This window comes from Salvelinus namaycush, chromosome 21, assembly GCF_016432855.1.
Source record: "Salvelinus namaycush isolate Seneca chromosome 21, SaNama_1.0, whole genome shotgun sequence".
Classification (NCBI taxonomy): domain Eukaryota; kingdom Metazoa; phylum Chordata; class Actinopteri; order Salmoniformes; family Salmonidae; genus Salvelinus; species Salvelinus namaycush.
In genome coordinates this window covers 5,626,755-5,648,418 of record NC_052327.1, presented here as the reverse complement: position 1 = coordinate 5,648,418, position 21,664 = coordinate 5,626,755, and the positions used below count along the sequence as shown (strand labels likewise).

Here is a 21,664-nt window from a genome sequence, read left to right as displayed (position 1 = left end):
CCTATCACTTCGCGGGTGAGCCGTTGTTGCTCCTAGACGTTTCCACATCACAATAACAGCAGCTCTAGCATGGCAGAAATTTCACGTACGGATTTGTTGGAAAGGTGGCGTCCTATGACGGTGCCACGTTGAAAGTTACTGAGCTCTTCAGAAAGGCCATTCTACTGCCAATATGTGTCTATGGAGACTGCATGGCTGTGTACTCGATTTTATACATCTGTCAGCAACGGGTGTGGCTGAAATAGCCGAATCCTCTAATTTGAAGGGGTGTTCACATACTTTTGTATATATAGTGTCATTTTACATTGTTCTTCCTAATGGTTGCTCAAAACAGTGGAGCATCTCTCTATCCCTTCCTCTACTCTGCCATTTGTGATTTTTCCCACGTTTGTAAATGCCAGAGGGGCCACACACACACACACACACACACGGCTTATCTGAACAATGCCTCAAATAGCTTTCACATCTCAACACAAGGGCATGTCACTGGAGAGATGTGTGTGTGTGTGTGTGTGTGTGTGTGACATGCCCCAGTCATAAACGTGTCACACTGTGCAGCTGTTCCATACTGCGTGGCTCCCAGGCTGCTGTACATGTCAACAACCCATTGTCACCAGCCCATCCATACTCTACCTTATTGTTTAGGTTGTCTATAAACAGACCCCTAATGCCTCTCCAACTAACACACACACACACACACACATACGTCACAACCATACACACAAACACATCTATCTAATTAATGAATAAACACCTGCAAAAAGATGTTGCCTTGATATGTACAACGCATTTGGAAAGTATTCAGACCGCTTGACTTTTTCCACATTTTGTTATGTTAGCCTTGTTCTAAAATGGATTACATTGTTTGTTTTTCTTCTCATCAATCTACACACAATACCCCATTATGACAAAGCAAAAACAGGTTTATGTATTTATCTATTAAAAATATAAAACATAAATATCACATTTACATGAGTATTCAGACCCTTTACTCAGTACTTTGTTGAAGCACCTTTGGCAGCGATTACAGCCTCGGGTCTTCTTGGGTATGATGCTACAAGCTTGGCACACCTGTATTTGGGGAGTTTCTCCCATTCTTCTCTGCAGATCCTCTCAAGCTCTGTCAGGTTGGATGGTGAGCGTCCGGGCTCTGGCTGGGCCACTAAAGGACATTCAGAGACTTGTCCTGAAGCCACTCCTGCGTTGTCTGTGTGCTTAGGGTTGTTGTCCTGTTGGAAGGTAAACCTTTGCCCCAGTCTGAGTTCCTGAGCGCACTGGAGCAGGTTTTCATCAAGGATCTCTCTGTACTTTACTCCATTCATCTTTCCCTCAATCCTGACTAGTCTCCCAGTCCCTGCCGCTAAAAAATATCCCCAGAGCATGATGCTCCCACCACCATGTATCACCATAAGGATGGGGAAAAGTATCCTCCAGATGTGAAACTTGGCATTCAGGCCAAAGAGTTCAATCTTGGTTTCATCAGACCAGAGAATCATATTTCATTTTGGCAAACTCCAAGTGGGCTGTCTTGTGCCTTTTGCTGAGGAGTGGCTTCCACCTGGCCACTCTACCATAAAGGCCTGTTTGGTGGAGTGCTGCAGAGATGGCTGTCCTTTTGGAAGGTTCTCCCATCTCCACAGAGGAACTCTGGAGCTCTGTCAGAGTGACCATTGGGTCCTTGGTCACCTCCCTGACCAAGGCCCTTCTCCCCCGATTGCTCAGTTTGGTGGGGCGGCCAGCTCTAGGAAGAGTCTTGATGGTTCCAAAATTCTTCCATTTAAGAATGGTGGAGGCCACTGTGTTCTTGGGGAACTTCAACACAATCCTGTCTCGGAGTTCTACGGACAATTCCTTTGACCTAATGGCTAGGTTTTTGCTCTGACATGCACTGCACTGTATAGACAGGTGTGCCTCTTTCCAAATCATGTCCAATCAATTGAATTTACCACAGGTGGACTCCAATCAAGTAGTAGAAACATCTCAAGGATGATCAATGGAAACAGGATGCACCTGAGCTCAATTTCGAGGCTCATATCAAAGGGTCTGAATACTTACGTGAATACTTTCTGTTTTTTATTTTTAATACATTTGTACAAATTTCTAAAAACCTGTTTTCGCTTTGTCATTATGGGGTATTGTGTGTAGATTGATGAATTTTTATTTATTTAATCCAATTTATAATAAGGCTTTAATGTACCAAAATGTGGAAAAGGGGAAGGGGTCTGAATACTTTCCAAATGCGCTGTAAATCGATCCTACTCTGTTATCAAACACTACCATAACAGAAAATAACAACATGCCTTTAAAAGTTGTCACACCACAATTAAAAAACAAGAGGTTATTTTATTTGGCCCCTGGGTAGAGTGAACTGAGTCAGAGAAGTAACCTTTCTTTCCCTGACCTGTCATTAGCAGAGAATTGCGTGCCAGTATAGAGGTAGACAGACTAGACACTGAAGGGGACATGTTCTGACATGCACCTTTCTGTTCTTCCTTTCCACCAACTTGTTACATGATTGTGTGTGTGTCCTGTCTGTCTCTGTCTCTGTCTCTGTCTCTGTCTCTGTCTCTGTCTCTGTCTCTGTCTGTGTGTGTGTAACAGCGGGGGAGTGAGAAGTGTTAGGGTTAGGGTTAGGGTTAGGGCTAACCCTAACCCTAACCCTAACCCATAAAAAATAAAAAAATATGTACATATTTACAGCAGGTACACTCTGAGAAAAAAAAGTGCTATCTAGAACCTAAAGGGTTTATTCGGCTGTCCCCGTAGGAGAACCCTTTGGAGAACCCTTTTGGGTTCCATGCAGAACCCTTTTCACCGAGGGTTCTACATGGAACCAAAAAGGGTTCTACCTGGAACAATAAAAGGGTTCTCCTATGGGGACAGCCGAAGAACACTTTTGGACCCCTTTTTTCAAAGAGTGTAGCTGCCTAGTGGCTATTCAGCAGCCTGATGGTCTGGGGTTAGAAGCTGTTGGCCAGTTGTACAGTTTTTGCTGAGATACTCCTGTACTGCCTGCGTCTGAGTGATGGAAGTGGGAAGAACAGGCCATGGCTTGGGTGGCAGGGGGTCCCTGATGATCTTCTTGTCCTTCCTGCGACACTTGGTGTTGTAGGTGTCCTGGAGGGCAGGCAGTGACTACCCAATGGTGTGCTTGGCTGAGCATACCACCCTCTGTAGAGCCTTGCGGTCAGTGGCGGTGGAGTTGCCGTACCGGGCCGTGATGCAGCCCGACAGTATGCTCTCGATGGGGCTCCTGTAGAACACTGTGAGGGACCTCGGGGACAAGCCACATTTCGGTGGCTTGTGTCCATGTGGTTTGACCACTTCAGCTCAGATGTGTACGCCGAGGAACTTGACATGTTTGACCGTGTCCATGGCGACCACATTGATAACCTCAGTGGTAATTACTCTTTCAAAGGCATTTTAGCTTGATGTCATTTAATATCAAATTATTTGAAAAGTAATGTTTAGATTAGAATAATATTTGAAGGGAGGGGATGCTTTCAATTGTATTTCATGTGGCTAGCTGTTGCCCTGTAACTCTGATGTGGGCAACACTGAACAGAGCTCTCTGAAACACAGCAGTCGATGACACATGATAGTGTGCGTTCTCTCTCTCTCTGAGTTTTTTTTATTTTGTCTACTTGGAGTGGATGAGAATGGTGGTTGCGGTGGAGCCAAGGCTGTCAAAACACACCCACAGATCTTGAGCTTCCTAGAGGATGAGCTGTTCTGATCCACAAGGCTGGGGATGTGCAATAACAATGACAAATTGGATTTACACAGCTATAGTAATTAGACATGCGTGTGTGTGTGTGTGTGTGTGTGTGTGTGTGTGTGTGTGTGTGTGGGGGGGGGGGGGGGGGGGGGGGGGGGGGGACTAGATCAGCTCATCCACCATCTAGGTAGTATTGTAACTCTTGCATGGGTGACGCTAGGCAGCTATTTTGTTTTAAGATGTTAACAACAGGGGGAAGGTTTTAATAACAAAGATACATTTTTTTAAGCAAACCTCCGTCCTATCATTGTTGCTGGAAATTGTGTCATCTTCAGTGTATCCACCGTTCATGGGCCTTGGTTAGCATACGTAGCAACAACATTAGCATGTCTTCGATTTGGAAAGAACAGAAAGGTCAAGCACTGGGAATGGGTAAATCAACCTTTTGATATTGTTCTATATGCCCAAGAGCACACACACACACACACACACACACACACACACACACACACACACACACACACACACACACACACACACACACACACACACACACACGGCCCTCCCTCTGTAAACTCCCTCCTCCCAGGAAAGCACTAATCCACACTGCTGACTCACTGCCCAGTCATGTCTCTTCCACACACACACACACACACACACACAGACACACACACACACACACACACACACACACACACACACACACACACACACACACACACACACACACACACACACACACAGAGATTTTCTCTGATTATGTCATTCACTTTACGGTCCATGTCAGCTATTGGTAAATTAGTCTAGCCAGCTATCAAACTTGTAGTAGTCACCATCACATACTTTTAATGTGGGGCTATGATAGTCCATTTCAAATGAGTCTGACATAATGAATCTTATCTCACCACCACTAATGAGATGGGTGTGCTGGATACATGCGTCAAGCTTCTCAAAGTCAGGGGGCGTGGTCGACAGTGCACACCTCATCTCGGCTGTCACATCCAACCTGGATTGATATTTTTTACAATTGCTAGGACCCATTTCTCAATACTTAGGTCACTTTTTCAAAACTCTTCAGACAGTGAGCACAACAGCAGTCTATGTGGGCTAAACTATGGATCATTTTTCATTTGCTTTGGCACAAAATGCATTCAATGACTACATCTTTCAATTTTCATGAACTCTTTTCTCACTCGGACACAACCACCACCAAAACTACAGTACAGTAATACCCTATTGAAATATATTCCAAATCTAAAAAATTAAGTACTATCAAAACAATTAGACCAACCACAGCTGAATTCCCATTGTAGCTGAACACCTACCCAGGTGTTAGTCTTTCAATTTCATTACCATCTATACAAAAGGGGACATCTTAGGAATAATTCTGTACTGTAATGTAAACATGGACCCAGCCAGAGATAGAGAAGTGGCTGACAGAGGAAACAGAGTGGCTGGGAGAGGGAGAGGAGTACGTATGCGTGGTGGAAGAAGACTGAGAGGAAGATCAAGAGCTGTAGTCTCAGATGAGATTAGGGCTGCTATAATTGATCATGTAATAAATCATGATCTATCAATGAGAGAGGCTGGTCTGAGAGTGCAGCCAAATCTGCAACCCTCAACAGTGGCATCTATTCTGAGAAGTTTCCGGCAGAACAACAGGTAAGATGTGCATTCATTCCACCTGCAGAACCACTCCTTTATTGGGGGTGTCTTGCTAATTGCCTATAATTTCCACCTTTTGTCTATTCCATTTGCACAACAGCATGTGAAATGTATTGTCAATCAGTGTTGCTTCCTAAGTGGACAGTTTTATTTCACAGAAGTGTGATTGACTTGGAGTTACATTGTGTTGTTTAAGTGTTCCCTTTATTTTTTTTGAGCAGTGTATATTGTGCTTTCGCTGTAAAACACTTAAAAAATCGTAAATATTGGCTGGATTCACAAGATGTTTATCTTTCATTTGCTGTACACCATGTATTTTTCATAAATGTTTTATGATGAGTATTTATGTATTTCACGTTGCTCTCTGTAATTATTCTGGCTGCTTTGGTGCTATTTTTGATGGTGGCTGCAATGTAAAACTATGATTTATACCTCAAATATGCACATTTTCAAACAAAACATAAATGTATTGTATAACATGTTATAAGACTGTCATCTGATGAAGTTGTTCAAGGTTAGTGATTAATTTTATCTCTATTTTGTCGGTTTTGTGAAAGCTACCTATGCGGTGGAAACATGGTGAAAATATGCGGTTGTGTGTTTGGCTATTGTGGTTAGCTAATAGAAATACATATTGTGTTTTCGCACGATTCCCAAGCATGCAATGGCACAGGCGATGTTCAGTGTGCTGTGTGACTATATTGACAAAAAACAGATTCCGTGAGATGCTTGGGAATCGTGAATAGTATCCCCCAACATGTATAGCGAACAAAAAATCAGGCCTCTCACAGCGAATGTCCATTTGGAGAGAATAAGCTTGGGAGTTTGAGTTGTTCAGTCAAAGTTTCCTCTTGATCGCTAGCAATAGCATACATTATTTGTTTAACAGTGTTATCTGACAAAGGTATTGATGTGAGTTTCTTAGCCTCTGCCTCCCCACACATTGTTTTCACAGTATCAATTGTGGCCGGTAATATCAAAGTCTCTGCAATAGTGTGTGGTTTCATAGTGTAGCAAGCCTAGTCATTCACCATAGGACTTATTCAAATGCAACGATCATGTGTGGCCTTTTTCCATGATCTAAAGGCTCTCTCTGGTATAATGTTTTTTCTGAAGGTTAACCACATTACAATGATTTTGACATGCACAAGAACAATATCATCTTTGTGTCTCCATTTTCATATCAGGACCCCTAGTTTGGGAACTGCTGCAATAAGGAGGGGGTTCTTTCTAAGCTATATTGTCACGCTGTATAATGATAGAAGACGAGCGCAGGAATACGTAATCGGGGGGTTTATTTTATCCACCCAAACAAAAGAGCGAGTTGTAGTAAACCTCTAAATAATACACGGGACGAAACCCGTAAAACAAGTGCACAATAACACGTCGCATGGAAGCCGATACAACAGCACAGGTGCTCACAAGACCAACGAACATGGTTACAATAACCGACAAGGACAATGGGGAACAGAGGGCAAATATATACACATACTACTCAGGGGGAATGGGAACCAGGTGTGCGTAATGAGACAAGACAGTCCGGAGTTGATGGTAATGAATCCAGTTCAGTGACGCCTAGAAGGACGGTGACGTAGACCTCCGGAACTCGTGACCTCCGGAGCAGCTGTACTGGGGGGATCCGTAACAGCACCCCCCCCCCGACAGCCCCCCCCCCCTGACAACCGGCCTCGGGGACGACCACAGAGACGCGGTGCGGGTCGGTCAGGGCGCCGACTGTGAAAATCCCTGGTCAGGGAAGAGTCCAGGATGTCCACCGCAGGAACCCAGCACCGCTCCTCTGGGCCGTACCCCTCCCAGTCGATGAGGTACTTGGAGACGCCACGCCCGACGCCTCAAATACAGGACTTCACGGACTGAGTACGCCGAACCTCCCTCGATGTCCAGAGGAGGAGGCGGAGCATCACTGGGTCCAGCATCAGCGAGGGGACCAGACACCGCTGGCCTGAGGAGAAACACATGAAAAGTCAGGTTAATGCGGTAATCAGCAGGGAGTTGCAAAAGGTACGTTACCCTATTAACCCTCCTCAGGACTTTAAACGGCCCCACAAACTGCGGGCTCAGCTTCCGTCAGGGCAGGTGGAGGGGCAGGTTCCGGGTGGAGAGCCAGACCTTGTCGCCTGGAGAGAAGACAGGCGCCTCACTGTGGTGGCGGTCGGCCTGTTCCTTGTGCCGATGCACGGCCCGCTGGAGATGAGTGTGCTCAGCATTCCAGGTCTCCTCAGCCCCCCGAAACCACTCGTCCACCGCAGGGGCCTCGGTCTGGCTCGGATGCCAGGGTGCCAGGGCCGGCTGATACCCCAACATGCACTGGAAATGAGTGAGGTTAGTGGAGGGGTGGCGAAGGGAATTCTGCACGTACTCAGCCCAAGGTAGAAATCTGCACACTCCCCTGGCCGGTCCTGACAGTCACACCTCAGGAACCTGCCCACTTCCTGATTGACCCTCTCCACCTGCAAAATAGCTTGAGGACGCTACCCGGAGGTGAGACTGACCGTGACCCTCAGGCGTTCCATGAACGCTTTCCATACTTGTGAGGTGAACTGAGGGCCACAGTCTGATACAATGTCCTCTGGGATCCCGTAGTGCCAGAAGACGTGCATAAAAAGAGCCTCCGTTGTTTGCATGGCTGACGGGAGCCCAGGCAGAGAAAGGATGCGACAAGCTTTGGAAAACCGAGCCACAACTACAAGAACGGTGGTGTTCCCCTGGGAGGGGGGAAGGTCAGTGATAAAGTGAGACCAGGGTCATTGTGGAACTGGCAGGGGAAGGAGCTTTCCATAAGGGAGGTGTCTGGGTGGCTTTGACTTGGCACAGATGGAGCAGAGAGAGACTTAACCCCGGGCGTCCCTAGCCAAGATGGGCCACCAGTACTTCTCAGTCAGCAGGCGATGATATGGCTTATCCCAGGATGACCCGACACAGGCGCCTTGTGCGCCCAGGTAAGGAGGTGTCCCGCACACCCGTGGGCACGTAGGCGCGGTTCTCCGGGCACAGTGCAGGTGAAGGTTCTGTGCGCAGGGCCTGCTGTATGTCGGCGTTTACGTCCCACACCACTGGCGCAATGATACGGGATGGAGAGATGATGGGGTCTCCTCTCCCTCTCCTTTGCATCATAGAGGCAAGACAGAGCGTCTGCCTTCACGTTCTTCGAGCCTGGCCTATAAGAAAGCGTGAATTGGAACCTGGCGAAGAATAGAGCCCACCTGGCCTGTCTCGGGTTTAGCCTCTTCGCTGCCCTGATGTACTCCAGGTTGCGGTGATCCGTCCACACCAGGAAAGGGTGTTTGGACACCTCCAGCCAGTGCCTCCACGCCTTCAGAGCCTTCTTGACCGCCAAGAGTTCCCGGTCTCCTACTACGTAGTTCCTCTAGGCGGGGCTCAGCTACTTGGAGTAGAAGGCGCAGGGCCGCAGCTTTGGAGGGGTTCCGGTGCACTGGGACATCACTGCCCCGAGTCCCACTTCGGGGGCATCCACCTCGACAATGAATGGAAGTGAGGGGTTGGGATGTGCCAGCACGGGAGCAGTGGTGAAGCGTGCCTTCAGTGTCTTGAACTCCTCTCTGCCTCTGCCATCCAACGAAGCCGCTGGGGACCTCTTCTCAGCAGGGAGGTAAGAGGCACGACCACCGTGCTGAAGCCCGGGTTGAACCTCCGGAAATAGTTGGGGAACCCCAGGAATCGCTGGATTGCTTTCACAGAGTTGGGGATGGGCCATGACCTGACTGCGCTGATGCATTGCTCCTCCATCTCCACTCCCTCCGTGGATAGGAGGTAGCCTGGGTCTTAGATAAACCTGGTGCAGATCTTGGTATTCCTTCGGTAACTCCACTTGAGGGGCGTGGTCCGGACTTTCCACCGTAGTGGTGTTGACACCGCAAGACACCTCCCCTGACACTCCTGCGACCAACCCAGCAGTCTCCTCTAGCACCAGGAAATAACATGGTTATGTCAACTCAACCAGGGGAGACCTAAAACAACGGGGTGCATGGGGGTGTCTATAATCAAAAAGGTGATCTGTTCTAAATGAGTATTATAGGTCAGCAGAGAAACGGGAACAGTGATGTGATGTACGAGCCCTGTCCCTATTGGATGATTATCCAGGGCTCGGCCTCCCGGGTGGCGCAGTGGTCTAGGGCACTGCATCGCAGTGCTAACTGCGCCACCAGAGTCTCTGGGTTCGCGCCCAGGCTCTGTCGCAGCCGGCCGCGACCGGGAGGTCCGTGGGGCGACGCACAATTGGCATAGCGTCGTCCGGGTTAGGGAGGGTTTGGCCGGTAGGGATATCCTTGTCTCATCGCGCTCCAGCGACTCCTGTGGCGGGCCGGGCGCAGTGCGCGCTAACCAAGGGGGCCAGGTACACAGTGTTTCCTCCGACACATTGGTGCGGCTGGCTTCCGGGTTGGAGGCGCGCTGTGTTAAGAAGCAGTGCGGCTTGGTTGGGTTGTGCTTCGGAGGACGCATGGCTTTCGACCTTCGTCTCTCCCGAGCCCGTACGGGAGTTGTAGCGATGAGACAAGATAGTAATTACTAGCGATTGGATACCACGAAAATTGGGGAGAAAATGGGATAAAATTTATAAAAAATAAAAAAATAAATAAAAAAAAGATTATCCAGGGCTCGAACCGGAATGGGTGACTGTAGGGGAACCAAAGGAATGCGTAATGCAGTGGCCAGTGCAGTGGCCAAAAGATTCCTGGCAGCTCCGGAATCAATCAGAGCTAACGGGAGTGAGGAGCTAGGGTATTCAGGGAATTTAATGGGAAAACACCCTGGTTGAGTTGACAGAAAAGAAGGGGAGATCTTGCATCCTACCTGGGTTGAGGCAGGAGAATTCCCTGGCTTGTCACCTCCTCAGGTCAGGGAGAAATGACCCCATTCTCCACAATAGGGCAAATGCCCCGGGCAAACGTGTAGAGCCCATCTCCATCGGCTCTGGCCATGGAGCAGGTGTAGCCATGGGCTCCGGATTCCGCGCAGGTCTCCGTCGGGACCGCAAGAGGTTGTCCAAACGAATCGTCATGCTGATTAGCTGGTCGAGTGACAGGTTGTCATCATGGCAGGCTAACTCCATTTGTACCTCCTCCCGCAGTTAGCTGCTGAACACGGTGACCAGAGTCGACTCATTCCATCCGGTGCATGCCGCGATGGTCCGGAACTCCAGGGCAAACTTCGAGGCGGTCCTAGATCCCTGGCGTAGTCGGAATAGGACTCGACCTCGGGTCCGCCCGTTTCCCAGACCGCGGCACCCCAGTCCAGGGTCTGTCCGGTCAGTGTCGAGATGATGGTGGCAACCCTGTCTCTGCCGGAGACAGCCTCGGCCTAGGTACAGGTCGCATTGCAGAAGGAATCCCTTGCATTTCCCTGGCGCGCCGTCAAAGCGCTTCGGGAGGGACCGGGGTATTCCGAGGACCGGCTCAGATGGGACGGAGGCAGGTAGTGGTGTGGGGGATGGTGCCGGAACTGGTGCCGGAACTTGTCCTGTTGAAAAACAGGACAATGATCCAAAACACACCTCCAGGCTGTGTAAGGGCTATTTGATCAAGAAGGAGAGTGATGTAGATTTGTATCAGATGACCTGGCCTCCACAATCACCCGACCTCAACTCAATTGAGATGGTTTGGGATGGGTTGGACCGCAGAGTGAAAGAAAAACAACCAACAAGTGCTCAGCATATGTGGGAACTGTCAAGAGGTGAGTGTAGCTGGTGCATGGAAATCAGGCGCAGGAGAGCAGAGATGAGTGGACAAAGCACTTTACTAAGGCAATCATTACACAGAACGCAACTGCGTCACAAAACAAATGCCCAACGAACCAGTGAGGCAGCACAAAGTACAAAAACACAAGTACAGGCTGCCACAAAGCACGGGTAATCAAATAAACCCGGAGCAAACCAGCCGGAAGCGTGCCAACCTCAACAATAAACAATTACACACACAGACATGGGGGGAACAGAGGGTTAAATACACGACATGTAATGAGGGAATGAATACCAGGTGTGTGGGAAAACAAGACAAAACAAATGAAAAATGAAAGGTGGATCAGCGATGGCTAGAAGACCGGTGACGTCGACCGCCGAACGCCGCCCGAACAAGGAGAGGGACCGACTTCGGCGGAAGTCGTGACAGGAACTCCTTCAAGACTGTTGGAAAAGCATTCCTAATGAAGCTGGTTGAGAAAATGCCAAGAGTGTGCAACGCTGTCATCAAGGAAAAGGGTGGCTACTTTGAAGAATCTCAAATATAAAATATATTTTGATTTGTTTCACTTTTTTGGTTACTACATGATTCCATATGTGTTATTTCATAGCTTTGATGTCTTCACTATTATTCTACAATTTAGAAAATAGTAAAAATAAAGAAAAACCCTTGAATGAGCAGGTGTATTCAAACTTTTGACTGGTACTGTACGTGTTCGGATAGAGTATCACGTTTCCACAGAGGGGTCATAGTGTGTAGCCGAAACTGTTCGGATGCTACAGACAGAAGTTGGCAGATCGGCTGTACTGACTAGAGACGAGTCTCAAGACGGATGTGGGGGTTGTAGAGCAAAATGGAGAACAACATCGTGTTTGTGGGAGTCTCATCTTTCCAAACCGTTCGGACACTACAGACGATTTTGTGAGAAGACCGTTTGTCGGCATGTCTCATGGTCTGACAAACACCACTCTCTGTCACCTTTCATCGCAGATGCACAAGTACGACATTGGCGGATGTGGTAGATTGAGATGCAGCCAATGCATCAACAAAAAAAATATCTCTAGCTTAAACAGACAGATTTTTATGCCCATTTTTTTTTTTATTATGCTAATTGGGTTTTCCTAATTAGATATTCCTGAGGGCATGGACACTGACTCTGGGGGTTTAACATGATTTTTGAATGACTACCTAATCTCCGCAGCCTACACGTACACGTATTTGTAAGGTCCCTCAGTTGAACAGTGCATTTAAAACACATATTCAACCACAAAGACCAGTGAGCTTTTCCAATGCTTCGCAAAGAAGGGCACCTATTGGTAGATGAGTAAAAATAAAAAAAGCAGACATTGAATATCCCTTTGAGCATGTTGAAGTTATTACTTACACTTTGGATGGTGTATCAATACACCCAGTCACCATACATATACAGGTGTCCTTCCTAACTTAGTTGCTGGAGAGGATGAAAACTGCTCAGGGATTTCACCATGATGCCAATTGTGACTTTAAAACAGTTACAGAGTTTAATGACTGTGATATGAGAAAACTGAGGATGGATCAACAACATTGTAGTTACTCCACAATACTAACCTATTTGACAGAGCTAAAAGAGGGAAGCCTGTACAGAATAAAAATATTCCAAAACATGCATCCTGTTTGTAATATGGCAATAAATTAAAACTGCAAAAATTTGGCAAAGAAATTTACTTTATGTCCTGAATACAAAGCGTTATGTTTGGGGCAAATATGAAACAACACATCATTGAGTACCACTCTTTATATTTTCAAGCACGGTGGTGGCTGCATCATTTTATATGTATGCTTGTCATCGGCAAGGAATAGGGACTTTTTTTAGGATAAAATAAATGGAATAAGCACAGGCAAAATCCTAGAGGAAAACCTGGTTCAGTCTGATTTCCAACAGACACTGGGAGACAAATTCACTTTTCAGCAGGACAATAACCTAAAACACAAGGCCAAATCTACACTGGAGTAGCTTACCAAGATGACATCAAATGTTCCTGAATGGCCTCGTTGCAGTTTTGATTTAAATTGGCTTGAGAATATATGGCAAGACTTGAAAATGGCTGTGTAGCAATAATCAACAACCAACTTGACAGAGCTTGAAGAATTTTTTGAAGAATAATGTGCAAATATTGCACAATCCAGGTGTGCAAAGCTCTTAGAGACTTACCCAGAAAGACTCACAGCTGTAATCGCTGCCGAAGATGCTTCTACAAAGTATTGACTCAGGGGTGTGAATACGTATGTAATTTAGATATTTCTGTATTTCATTTTCAATAAATGTCTAAAACCATGTTTTCACTGTCATTATTGGGTATTGTATGTAGATGGGTGAGAAAAATATATTAAATTCATTTTGAATTCAGGCTGTAACACAGCCAAATTTGTAAAATGTCAAGGTGTATGAATACTTTCTGAAGGCACTGTATAGTCAGAGGTCATAAAAGTGCATCACACATCTCTATTCAATATAAGGAATTAACAATTACATTCACATTTGACTATATTTGCTATAATTGCTTTACAACTATGTATTATCTCAAGTAATAGTAGTCTTTTTTCCTAACCGTGATCAAGTCACACAATCACGTTCTGAACATCAATAAGCAATTGTTGAGTGTTGAGAATGGCTAAAGATGACCTCGACAACCCTAAGCCGACTGTGTGCTTTTGAGGTTGTATGTGGGACAGTTTTCTCTGTGTTTCAGTGGGGGAATGAGGGAGAGTTGTGCTTTTACGAAGATTGGTGTGTGTTTGTACGTGTTAGAAGGTAAGGGTGCAGTTTTCTATGTGTGAGAGAGGGGACTGGTGAAGTAGTGCCTCTGTTGTTTCCACGAGGAGTCTGAGAAGGAGACTGATAGAGAAACATCTTCAGTGGTCACAAGAGTTTGAAGTGGGTGCTGGGAACACATCCATCAAAGAAATTACATTTGGTTGAAGATCACCATGCACACTTGAGTAGACAAATACAAACACACACACACAAAGACTTTGGACAGGGGTTCACATTTTGTTCACTGGCGTTAGCATTTGGGTGACATTGGCCTCAGGGCTAACCTGGAGAGTTATTAGCTGCTGACATCCCCACTTCATCCTCCCATCTCTGCCTCCTCCATCCTTCCTCCTCTGCCCCTCCATACACACACACACACACACACACACTTTAGAGGCTTCAGACACTTGGGACATTTGCTGCAATCTAAGCCTTCATCCATCTAAAACCCAACAGACAAGTGTCATACTGGTAGGTTGCAGATACTTTTATGCAGCATTTAAAAAAATTGGGAATTACGCAGAAACATCCACATGGCCAATGCGCGTCTTTTTTTCTGCTTTTGTCTGCGACCCACACGGAAGACACTTGTGTTTTCTACCATATATTGGGCTGAAGCCTGCTACAAACAAAGATAAGGTCTAGGAAACACATCTTATCTTTGCCCAAATTCTCTGGGTTTCCAGAAATCCTGGTTGGAGGATTCACCGATTTCCTACTTATCCCTCCTGATTCCAGAAACCTGGGTAACTTTGGGAAAGTTACCGAAATTGTACAACCCTATTCAGAGCCAACAACTCCTATCTTAGATCACAACCATATCTTAGCAAAACCATAGCACAGATACAGAGGGGCCATCAACTCTCCCCTTACAGCACACAACTGTGTCTACCAGAGATTCACTTTGAGTGTCTGCTGCCTCTGCTGGTACTTTAGCTGACCCTTGGAACCCATTCTGCTTGGGGAGCTGCTGACGTGTGGCCTGATGAAACGTCCTCCTCTACAGTTGAATATTGCCCTGAGGATGTTTGGGGGTGTTTCGGTCAAATGTGACATCCACTGAAATAGCAGGACTCATGTCTGACAAGCTGGTCCAATAGGTGTTTTGTGTGTTTATTTTGAGAAACAGAGAATAGAATAGAATACCTGTAGAATTCCGGTAGAATACTCATAGAATAGATACAGTTGAAGTCGGAAGTTTACGTACACTTAGGTTGGAGTCATTAAAACTCGTTTTTCAACCAGTCCACAAATTTCTTGTTAACAAACTATAGTTATGGCAAGTCGGTTAGTACATCTACTTGTGGCATAGTTTAAAGTGGCTAGTGATACATGTATTACATAAAGATGGCAAGATGCAGTGGATGATATACAGTACAGTATATACATATACATATGAGATGAGTTACATACCCTACATTACTCATCTCATATGTATATGTATATACTGTACTGTATATCATCCACTGCATCTTGCCATCTTTATGTAATACATGTATCACTAGCCACTTTAAACTATGCCACTTTATGTTTACATACCCTACATTACTCATCTCATATGTATAGACTGTACACTATACCATCTACTGCATCTTGCCTATGCCGTTCTGTACCATCACTCATTCATATATCTTTATGTACATATTCTTTATCCCTTTACACTTGTGTGTATAAGGTAGTAGTTGTGGAATTGTTAGGTTAGATTACTTGTTGGTTATTACTGCATTGTCGGAACTAGAAGCACAAGCATTTCGCTACACTTGCATTAACATCTGCTAACCATGTGTATGTGACAAATAAAATTTGATTTGATTTGTGCATGACACAAGTCATTTTTCCATCAATTGTTTACAGACAGATTATTTCACTTATAATTCACTGTATCACAATTCCAGTGGATCAGAAGTTTACATACACTAAGTTGACTGTGCCTTTAAACAGCTTGGAAAATTCCAGAAAATGACGTCATGGCTTTAGAAGCTTCTGATAGGCTAATTGACATATTTTGATTCAATTGGAAGGGAACCTGTGGATGTATTTCAAGGCCTACCTTCAAACTCAGTGGCTGTTTGATTGACATCATGGGAAAATCAAAAGAAATCAGCCAAGACCTCAGAAAAAAATTGTAGACCTCCACAAGTCTGGTTCATCCTTGGGAGCAATTTCCAAACGGCTGAAGGTACCACGTTCATCTGTACAAACAATAGTATGCAAGTATAAACACCATGGTACCATGCAGCCGTCATACCGCTCAGGAAGGAGACGCCTTCTGTCTCCTAGAGAGGAACGTACTTCGGTGTGAAAAGTGCAAATCAATCCCAGAACAACAGCAAAGGACCCTGTGAAGATGCTGGAGGAAACAGATACAAAAGTATCTATATCCACAGTAAAACGAGTCTTATATCGACATAACCTGAAAGGCCACTCAGCAAGGAAGAAGCCACTGCTCCAAAACCGCCATAAAAAAGCCAGACTACGGTTTGCAACTGCACATGCAACTGCACAAAGATCATACTTTTTGGAGAAATGTCCTCTGGTCTGATTAAACAAAAATAGAACTGTTTGGCCATAACGACCATCGTTATGTTTGGAGGGAAAAGGGGAGACTTGCAAGCCGAAGAATACCATCCCAACCGTGAAGCATGGGGGTGGCAGCATCATGTTGTGGGGATGCTTTGCTGCAGGAGGGACTGGTGCACTTCACAAAATAGATGGCATCATGAGGCAGGAAAATTATGTGGATACATTGAAGCAACATCTCAAGACATCAATCAGGAAGTTAAAGCTTGGTCGCAAATGGGTCTTCCAAATGGACAATGACCCCAAGCATACTTCCAAAGTTGTGGAAAAATGGCTTAAGGACAACAAAGTCAAGGTATCGGAGTGGCCATCACAAAGCCTTGACCTCCAATCCTATAGAAAATGTGTGGGCAGAACTGAAAAAGCGTGTGCGAGCAAGGAGGCCTACAAACCTGACTCAGTTAAACCAGCTCTGTCAGGAGGAATGGGCCAAAATGCACCCAACTTATTGTGGGAAGCTTGTGGAAGGCTACCCAAAACGACATTTGACCCAAGTTAAACAATTTAAAGGCAATGCTACCAAATCCTAATTGAGTGTATGTAAACTCCTGACCCACTGGGAATGTGATGAAATAAATAAATAAAAGCTGAAATAAATCATTTTCTCTACTATTATTCTGACGTTTCACATTCTTAAAATAAAGTGGTGATCCTAACTGACCTAAAACAGGGAATTTTTACTAGGATTAAATGTCAGGAATTTTGAAAAACGGAGTTTAAATGTATTTGGCTGAGGTGTATGTAAACTTCAGACTTCAACTGTAACTGGTAGAATACTGATAGAAAAGAATATAATATACTTTATTATCAGTTTATTTAGAATGGAAATCCGTTGTCTGCCATTTTCCCATCACCCAGACACACATGTTGCAGAGTCAGCAAGGGAGGAATTAAAATGGAAACATCAAATAAATGATTAATACATATTTAATAACAGACCTTTACCTCATAAATACATATAGGCTATAATACTGCGTTTCTAATGATATTTATCCCACAAAGAATGTTTATGATCAGAACTGATTTTGCTATGGACTGAATTGCCTAGTCCTTTTGGTTTCTGGTAATACGACCGTTTTTCTCAAAGCATGAGTCAAAGTCATTACTGTGTGGGGTCAATGTTTGGATTCAGCCCTCAAGTAGGATGCGTGGTTACTAATTAACATGTTGGAGATGTAATTAGTTCCAAGTTAGCTAAACCCAGCGCCAGGACTTCCGACCCCACGCCCACCATGACTTACTCAGGCAACTGTTGATGCATTCCTAAACCGACTGACGTCAAGTGGGAAGGGCCCAGACGCTCTGCTATATATATAACTCCGCCACTCTCTGTTCATTCATAACGCAACTCTGGATTATCAAGCCTCCGCTGAGAAGCTCCTTCTCCGAGGACTTCGGGAAGAAACAACTGAGGAATCCACCACCTCTGCCAGCGTCTGCTTCTCTCAAAAAACTATAAACACAACCCGAATTGTATCACTGATAAAAAAAAACATGAAAATGTCAGCAGAGCAGATTTCCGAGGTCCTGAAAGAGGGAGAGCTGGAGAAGAGGAGTGACAACCTCCTTCAGTTCTGGAAAAGGAAGACGTGTGTCCTGACCACGGATAGCCTCAACATCTACGCCGACACGCAGAAGCGAACCAAGAGCAAGGAGCTCAAACTCCAGTCTATCAAGAAAGTGGACTGTGTTGAGCGCACCGGCAAGTTTGTCTACTTCACCATTGTTACCACGGACAATAAGGAGATCGATTTTCGGTGCTCCGGTGAAGATAACTGCTGGAATGCAGTGATCACCATGGCACTGATTGACTTCCAGAACAGAAAGGCTATTCAGGACTTTAAAACGCGACAGGACGACGAGAGCGGGTCCCCGGGACAGCACGAGAGCCGCATGGCCAGAGCTCCCTGAATGGCTTTGGGAGATTAGCTACCACACTCCGAATATGGTAAGACGCAGAGCATTGACCATTACGCACCATAGAGCGGTTTTAAACAATGGTGAGGGGATAAATGTTTAAAAAAAATATTCAGCATAGCCTATTTTATATAATTATTGAAATACACCTGAGTGGAGATACATTATTAAAGTACTCTCATGAAAGAAAAAAAACACATGTGGTCTTTCCCTTATATACACAGGCCTATGAAAGGTTTTAACCATGTTAGACTTGCCTACTTTTACTGTTTGACAGATGCCTACAATCAGGGCCAGGCCTAGCCCGGCCTTAACATTTTAGTCGCCCCCTCTTGACATCCAAAGAGAACATTTTCAGTTAAATTAATTTCCTTCAATTCTACACATGTTGATGGGGAAGAGATTTTTTTTTTGAGTTCTACAGAAAATGTCCTACAAGTTTACACATTCTGTCACGTAGTGGTAGACATTTTTGCAGTTTTAGAGTGAATTTCCTGCAATTTTACACATTTTGCCACAACTTATGCCATGTTAATGATATCTGACTGAGAGTGACTAAAATTCTGGCGGTAAAACATAGTTTTAATCCTATCTGTTTTCGTCTCCTTCAGAGTCAGTTATGGACCATGAAGAACAGGAACTTGGACCAAAGAAAGACGTCACCCGGTCCGTGGATGAAGGATTGTTCGGGACAGATCAGCGCATTCCCTTAGGAACCTCTGCCCTGATAAGCTTCTAAAAGAGAATTTAAAATGCTCAAACTCAAGACTGAATCCTTGAACTTTCAAGTATTTCAAAGTGCGCTTTTCTGAGGAGGGATGCCTCCTGAATGACATTGCAAAAATGTGTTAATTTATTTGTGTCAAGAAAATGTTTTTCTTGGATACATGCTTATGTTTAAATTATTTACTATTTCAGTGTGTATTTATTTGAATAAATATTCATACATTTTTGAAGAAAATGTGGTCCTATCGCCCAGTGATTCCCAACCGGTGTTCAACAGGAACTCTCAGGTGTGCCGCGAACTTTTCCTGATCATTTATTTTTTATTTTTTTTACACTCACTTATCAACGTAACCTGTTGAATGCACATGGCATTTTGACTTGGGAGCACTAGTACTGGTCAGATAATACATGAATTAGTACATGGTTACATCCGTATCATTGTTTCATGTCCAGTGTGCTCAGGCTGTTGGTACATTTGTATCATTTGAGGGGGCGCACATCACAAGCAAAGTCATTTGTTTAATTTCACTTTGTCTGTGAAAAGGGGTAAACACAAATGAACTATCTTTCTATGGCAGTGGTATAGCTAAGCCCAGAGTCATAAGAAATACATGACTCTGGCTAAGCCTAATCAGACTCTAAACACACATTTTTCTACACCTGCAATAACATCTGTTAAACACGTGTATGTGACCAATAACATTTGATTAACTATCAAATAATCCTAATTCACCTGTAAGAACACTTGTCACAAATGTATGATTTTTTCAGTTTGGAAAAGATGAGATGGGGTTATTTTAGGTGTGCAGCTGAATTTTATTTTATTTAACTAGGCAAGTCAGTTAAGGGCAAATTCTTATTTACAATGACGGCCTACCCCAGCCAAACCCGGACGACACTGGGCCAATTGTGTGCCACCCTATGGGACTCCCAATCACGGCCGGATGTGATGCAGCCTGGATTCAAACCAGGTACTGCAATGATGCCTTTTGCACTGAGATGCAGTGTCTTAGGCCACTCGGGCGCAATTTTATATCCCATCAAGGTGTGCCAAGGTTAAAAGATGTTGGGAACCACTGCAATAGCCATATGTTTTTCTCTCATATATTGGTAAATTAATGTTATGGATAAAATTGATGTTGATGTTACGTTGACCAAAATACAGATCTTCATATTAATCCCCTTTTCTCTTTATTAATCAGAGCCTTTATCCGTGAAGTCCTTTGTAAGATCTCAATTTGTATTGAGGTACAAATTGAGATGAGAGCACTATAAATGAAAAGATCTATCAAATATATCTTATGTTATGTATCCACCAATGAAATATACAGTAACAGCATGCTGTTAAAATATGCCAAATCATAACCCACAGCACAATGGCTTCCTGACATACCACACTAATGAGCAGTGTATGATAGGAAAGTCCCTCCTTTTATCACAGGTTGCACCCTGTTTGTCATGTCCGGTTGTCATGCTTTATTATACATACTTTATGACTGATAAGGGTTGTGGTTTCACTACACCTGTATCAACGGGCCCTTTGAACACATACCTTTAAAGCCAGGGTGTGTTGTACCCAGAGCCTGAAGGAATCTGCGGGGGCGGAATCACCTAACGACATGCGTGGAAATCAAACATACCCGGTGATTAACCTCAGAACTAGAATGAGATTCTATTTCTATGATTAAACCAAAGAAAATATTGAAATAGAATATTAATAATTACAGTTTTAATGGTTGAACGTGTGGACAATGTTGTACAGGTAATAAGAGAACTTTCCCAAAGATGCTCGTGTTGCTCTAGCCATACCTTACCCAACACATGCCCGCCCACACACACACACACACACACACACACACACACACACACACACACACACACACACACACACACACACACACACACACACACACACACACACACACACACACACACACACACACACACACACACACACACACACACACACACACACACAGAGAGAGATCATTAAGCTATGGGCACAGGACATGGCAAACACAGGGATGTGTAACAAGGCCCACTTTACTGCCCTGTTATCTATACACAAAGTGACCTGCCCATGGTTATTATGTTGAGTTAGACACCCTGCTATAGAATGACTCACAATGACTCACAAGAAGCCATAAACAGGGGGGTTATTCAGTCTTTATCCAAACTCCCATGACACCCCATATGTGTAAATTGGAACACGTGTGTACATGTTGGTGGTGTGCCTGTGTCAAAATGAAGGAAACGCCAACATAAAGTGTCTTAATAGGGTCGTTGGGGCACCACGAGCCAGAACAGCTTCAACGCACAATGGCATAGATTCTACAAGTGTCTGGGAACTCTCTTGGAGGGATGTGACACCATTATTCTACGAGAAATTCCATCATTTGGTGTTTTGTTGATGGTGGTGGAGAACAGTGTCTCAGGCGTCGCTCCAGAATCTCCCATAAGTGTTAAACTGGGTTGAGATGTGGTGACTGAGACGGCCATGGTGTTTGGCTTACATCGTTTTCATGCTCGTCAAACCATTCAGTGACC

At 44.8% G+C, this 21,664-nt stretch overlaps 1 protein-coding gene across 1 annotated transcript; it reads left to right on the top strand.

The window, feature by feature from the left end:
* The first annotated feature begins 17,804 nt into the window (after window positions 1-17,804).
* On the top strand, window positions 17,805-19,347 carry phlda2 (pleckstrin homology-like domain, family A, member 2). The gene is made up of 2 exons (XM_039018020.1): window positions 17,805-18,422; window positions 19,003-19,347. The coding sequence occupies exon 1, from the start codon at window positions 17,969-17,971 to the stop codon at window positions 18,383-18,385; it is 417 nt and encodes a 138-aa protein (XP_038873948.1). The 5' UTR covers window positions 17,805-17,968; the 3' UTR covers window positions 18,386-18,422; window positions 19,003-19,347.
* Window positions 19,348-21,664: the final 2,317 nt, after the last annotated feature.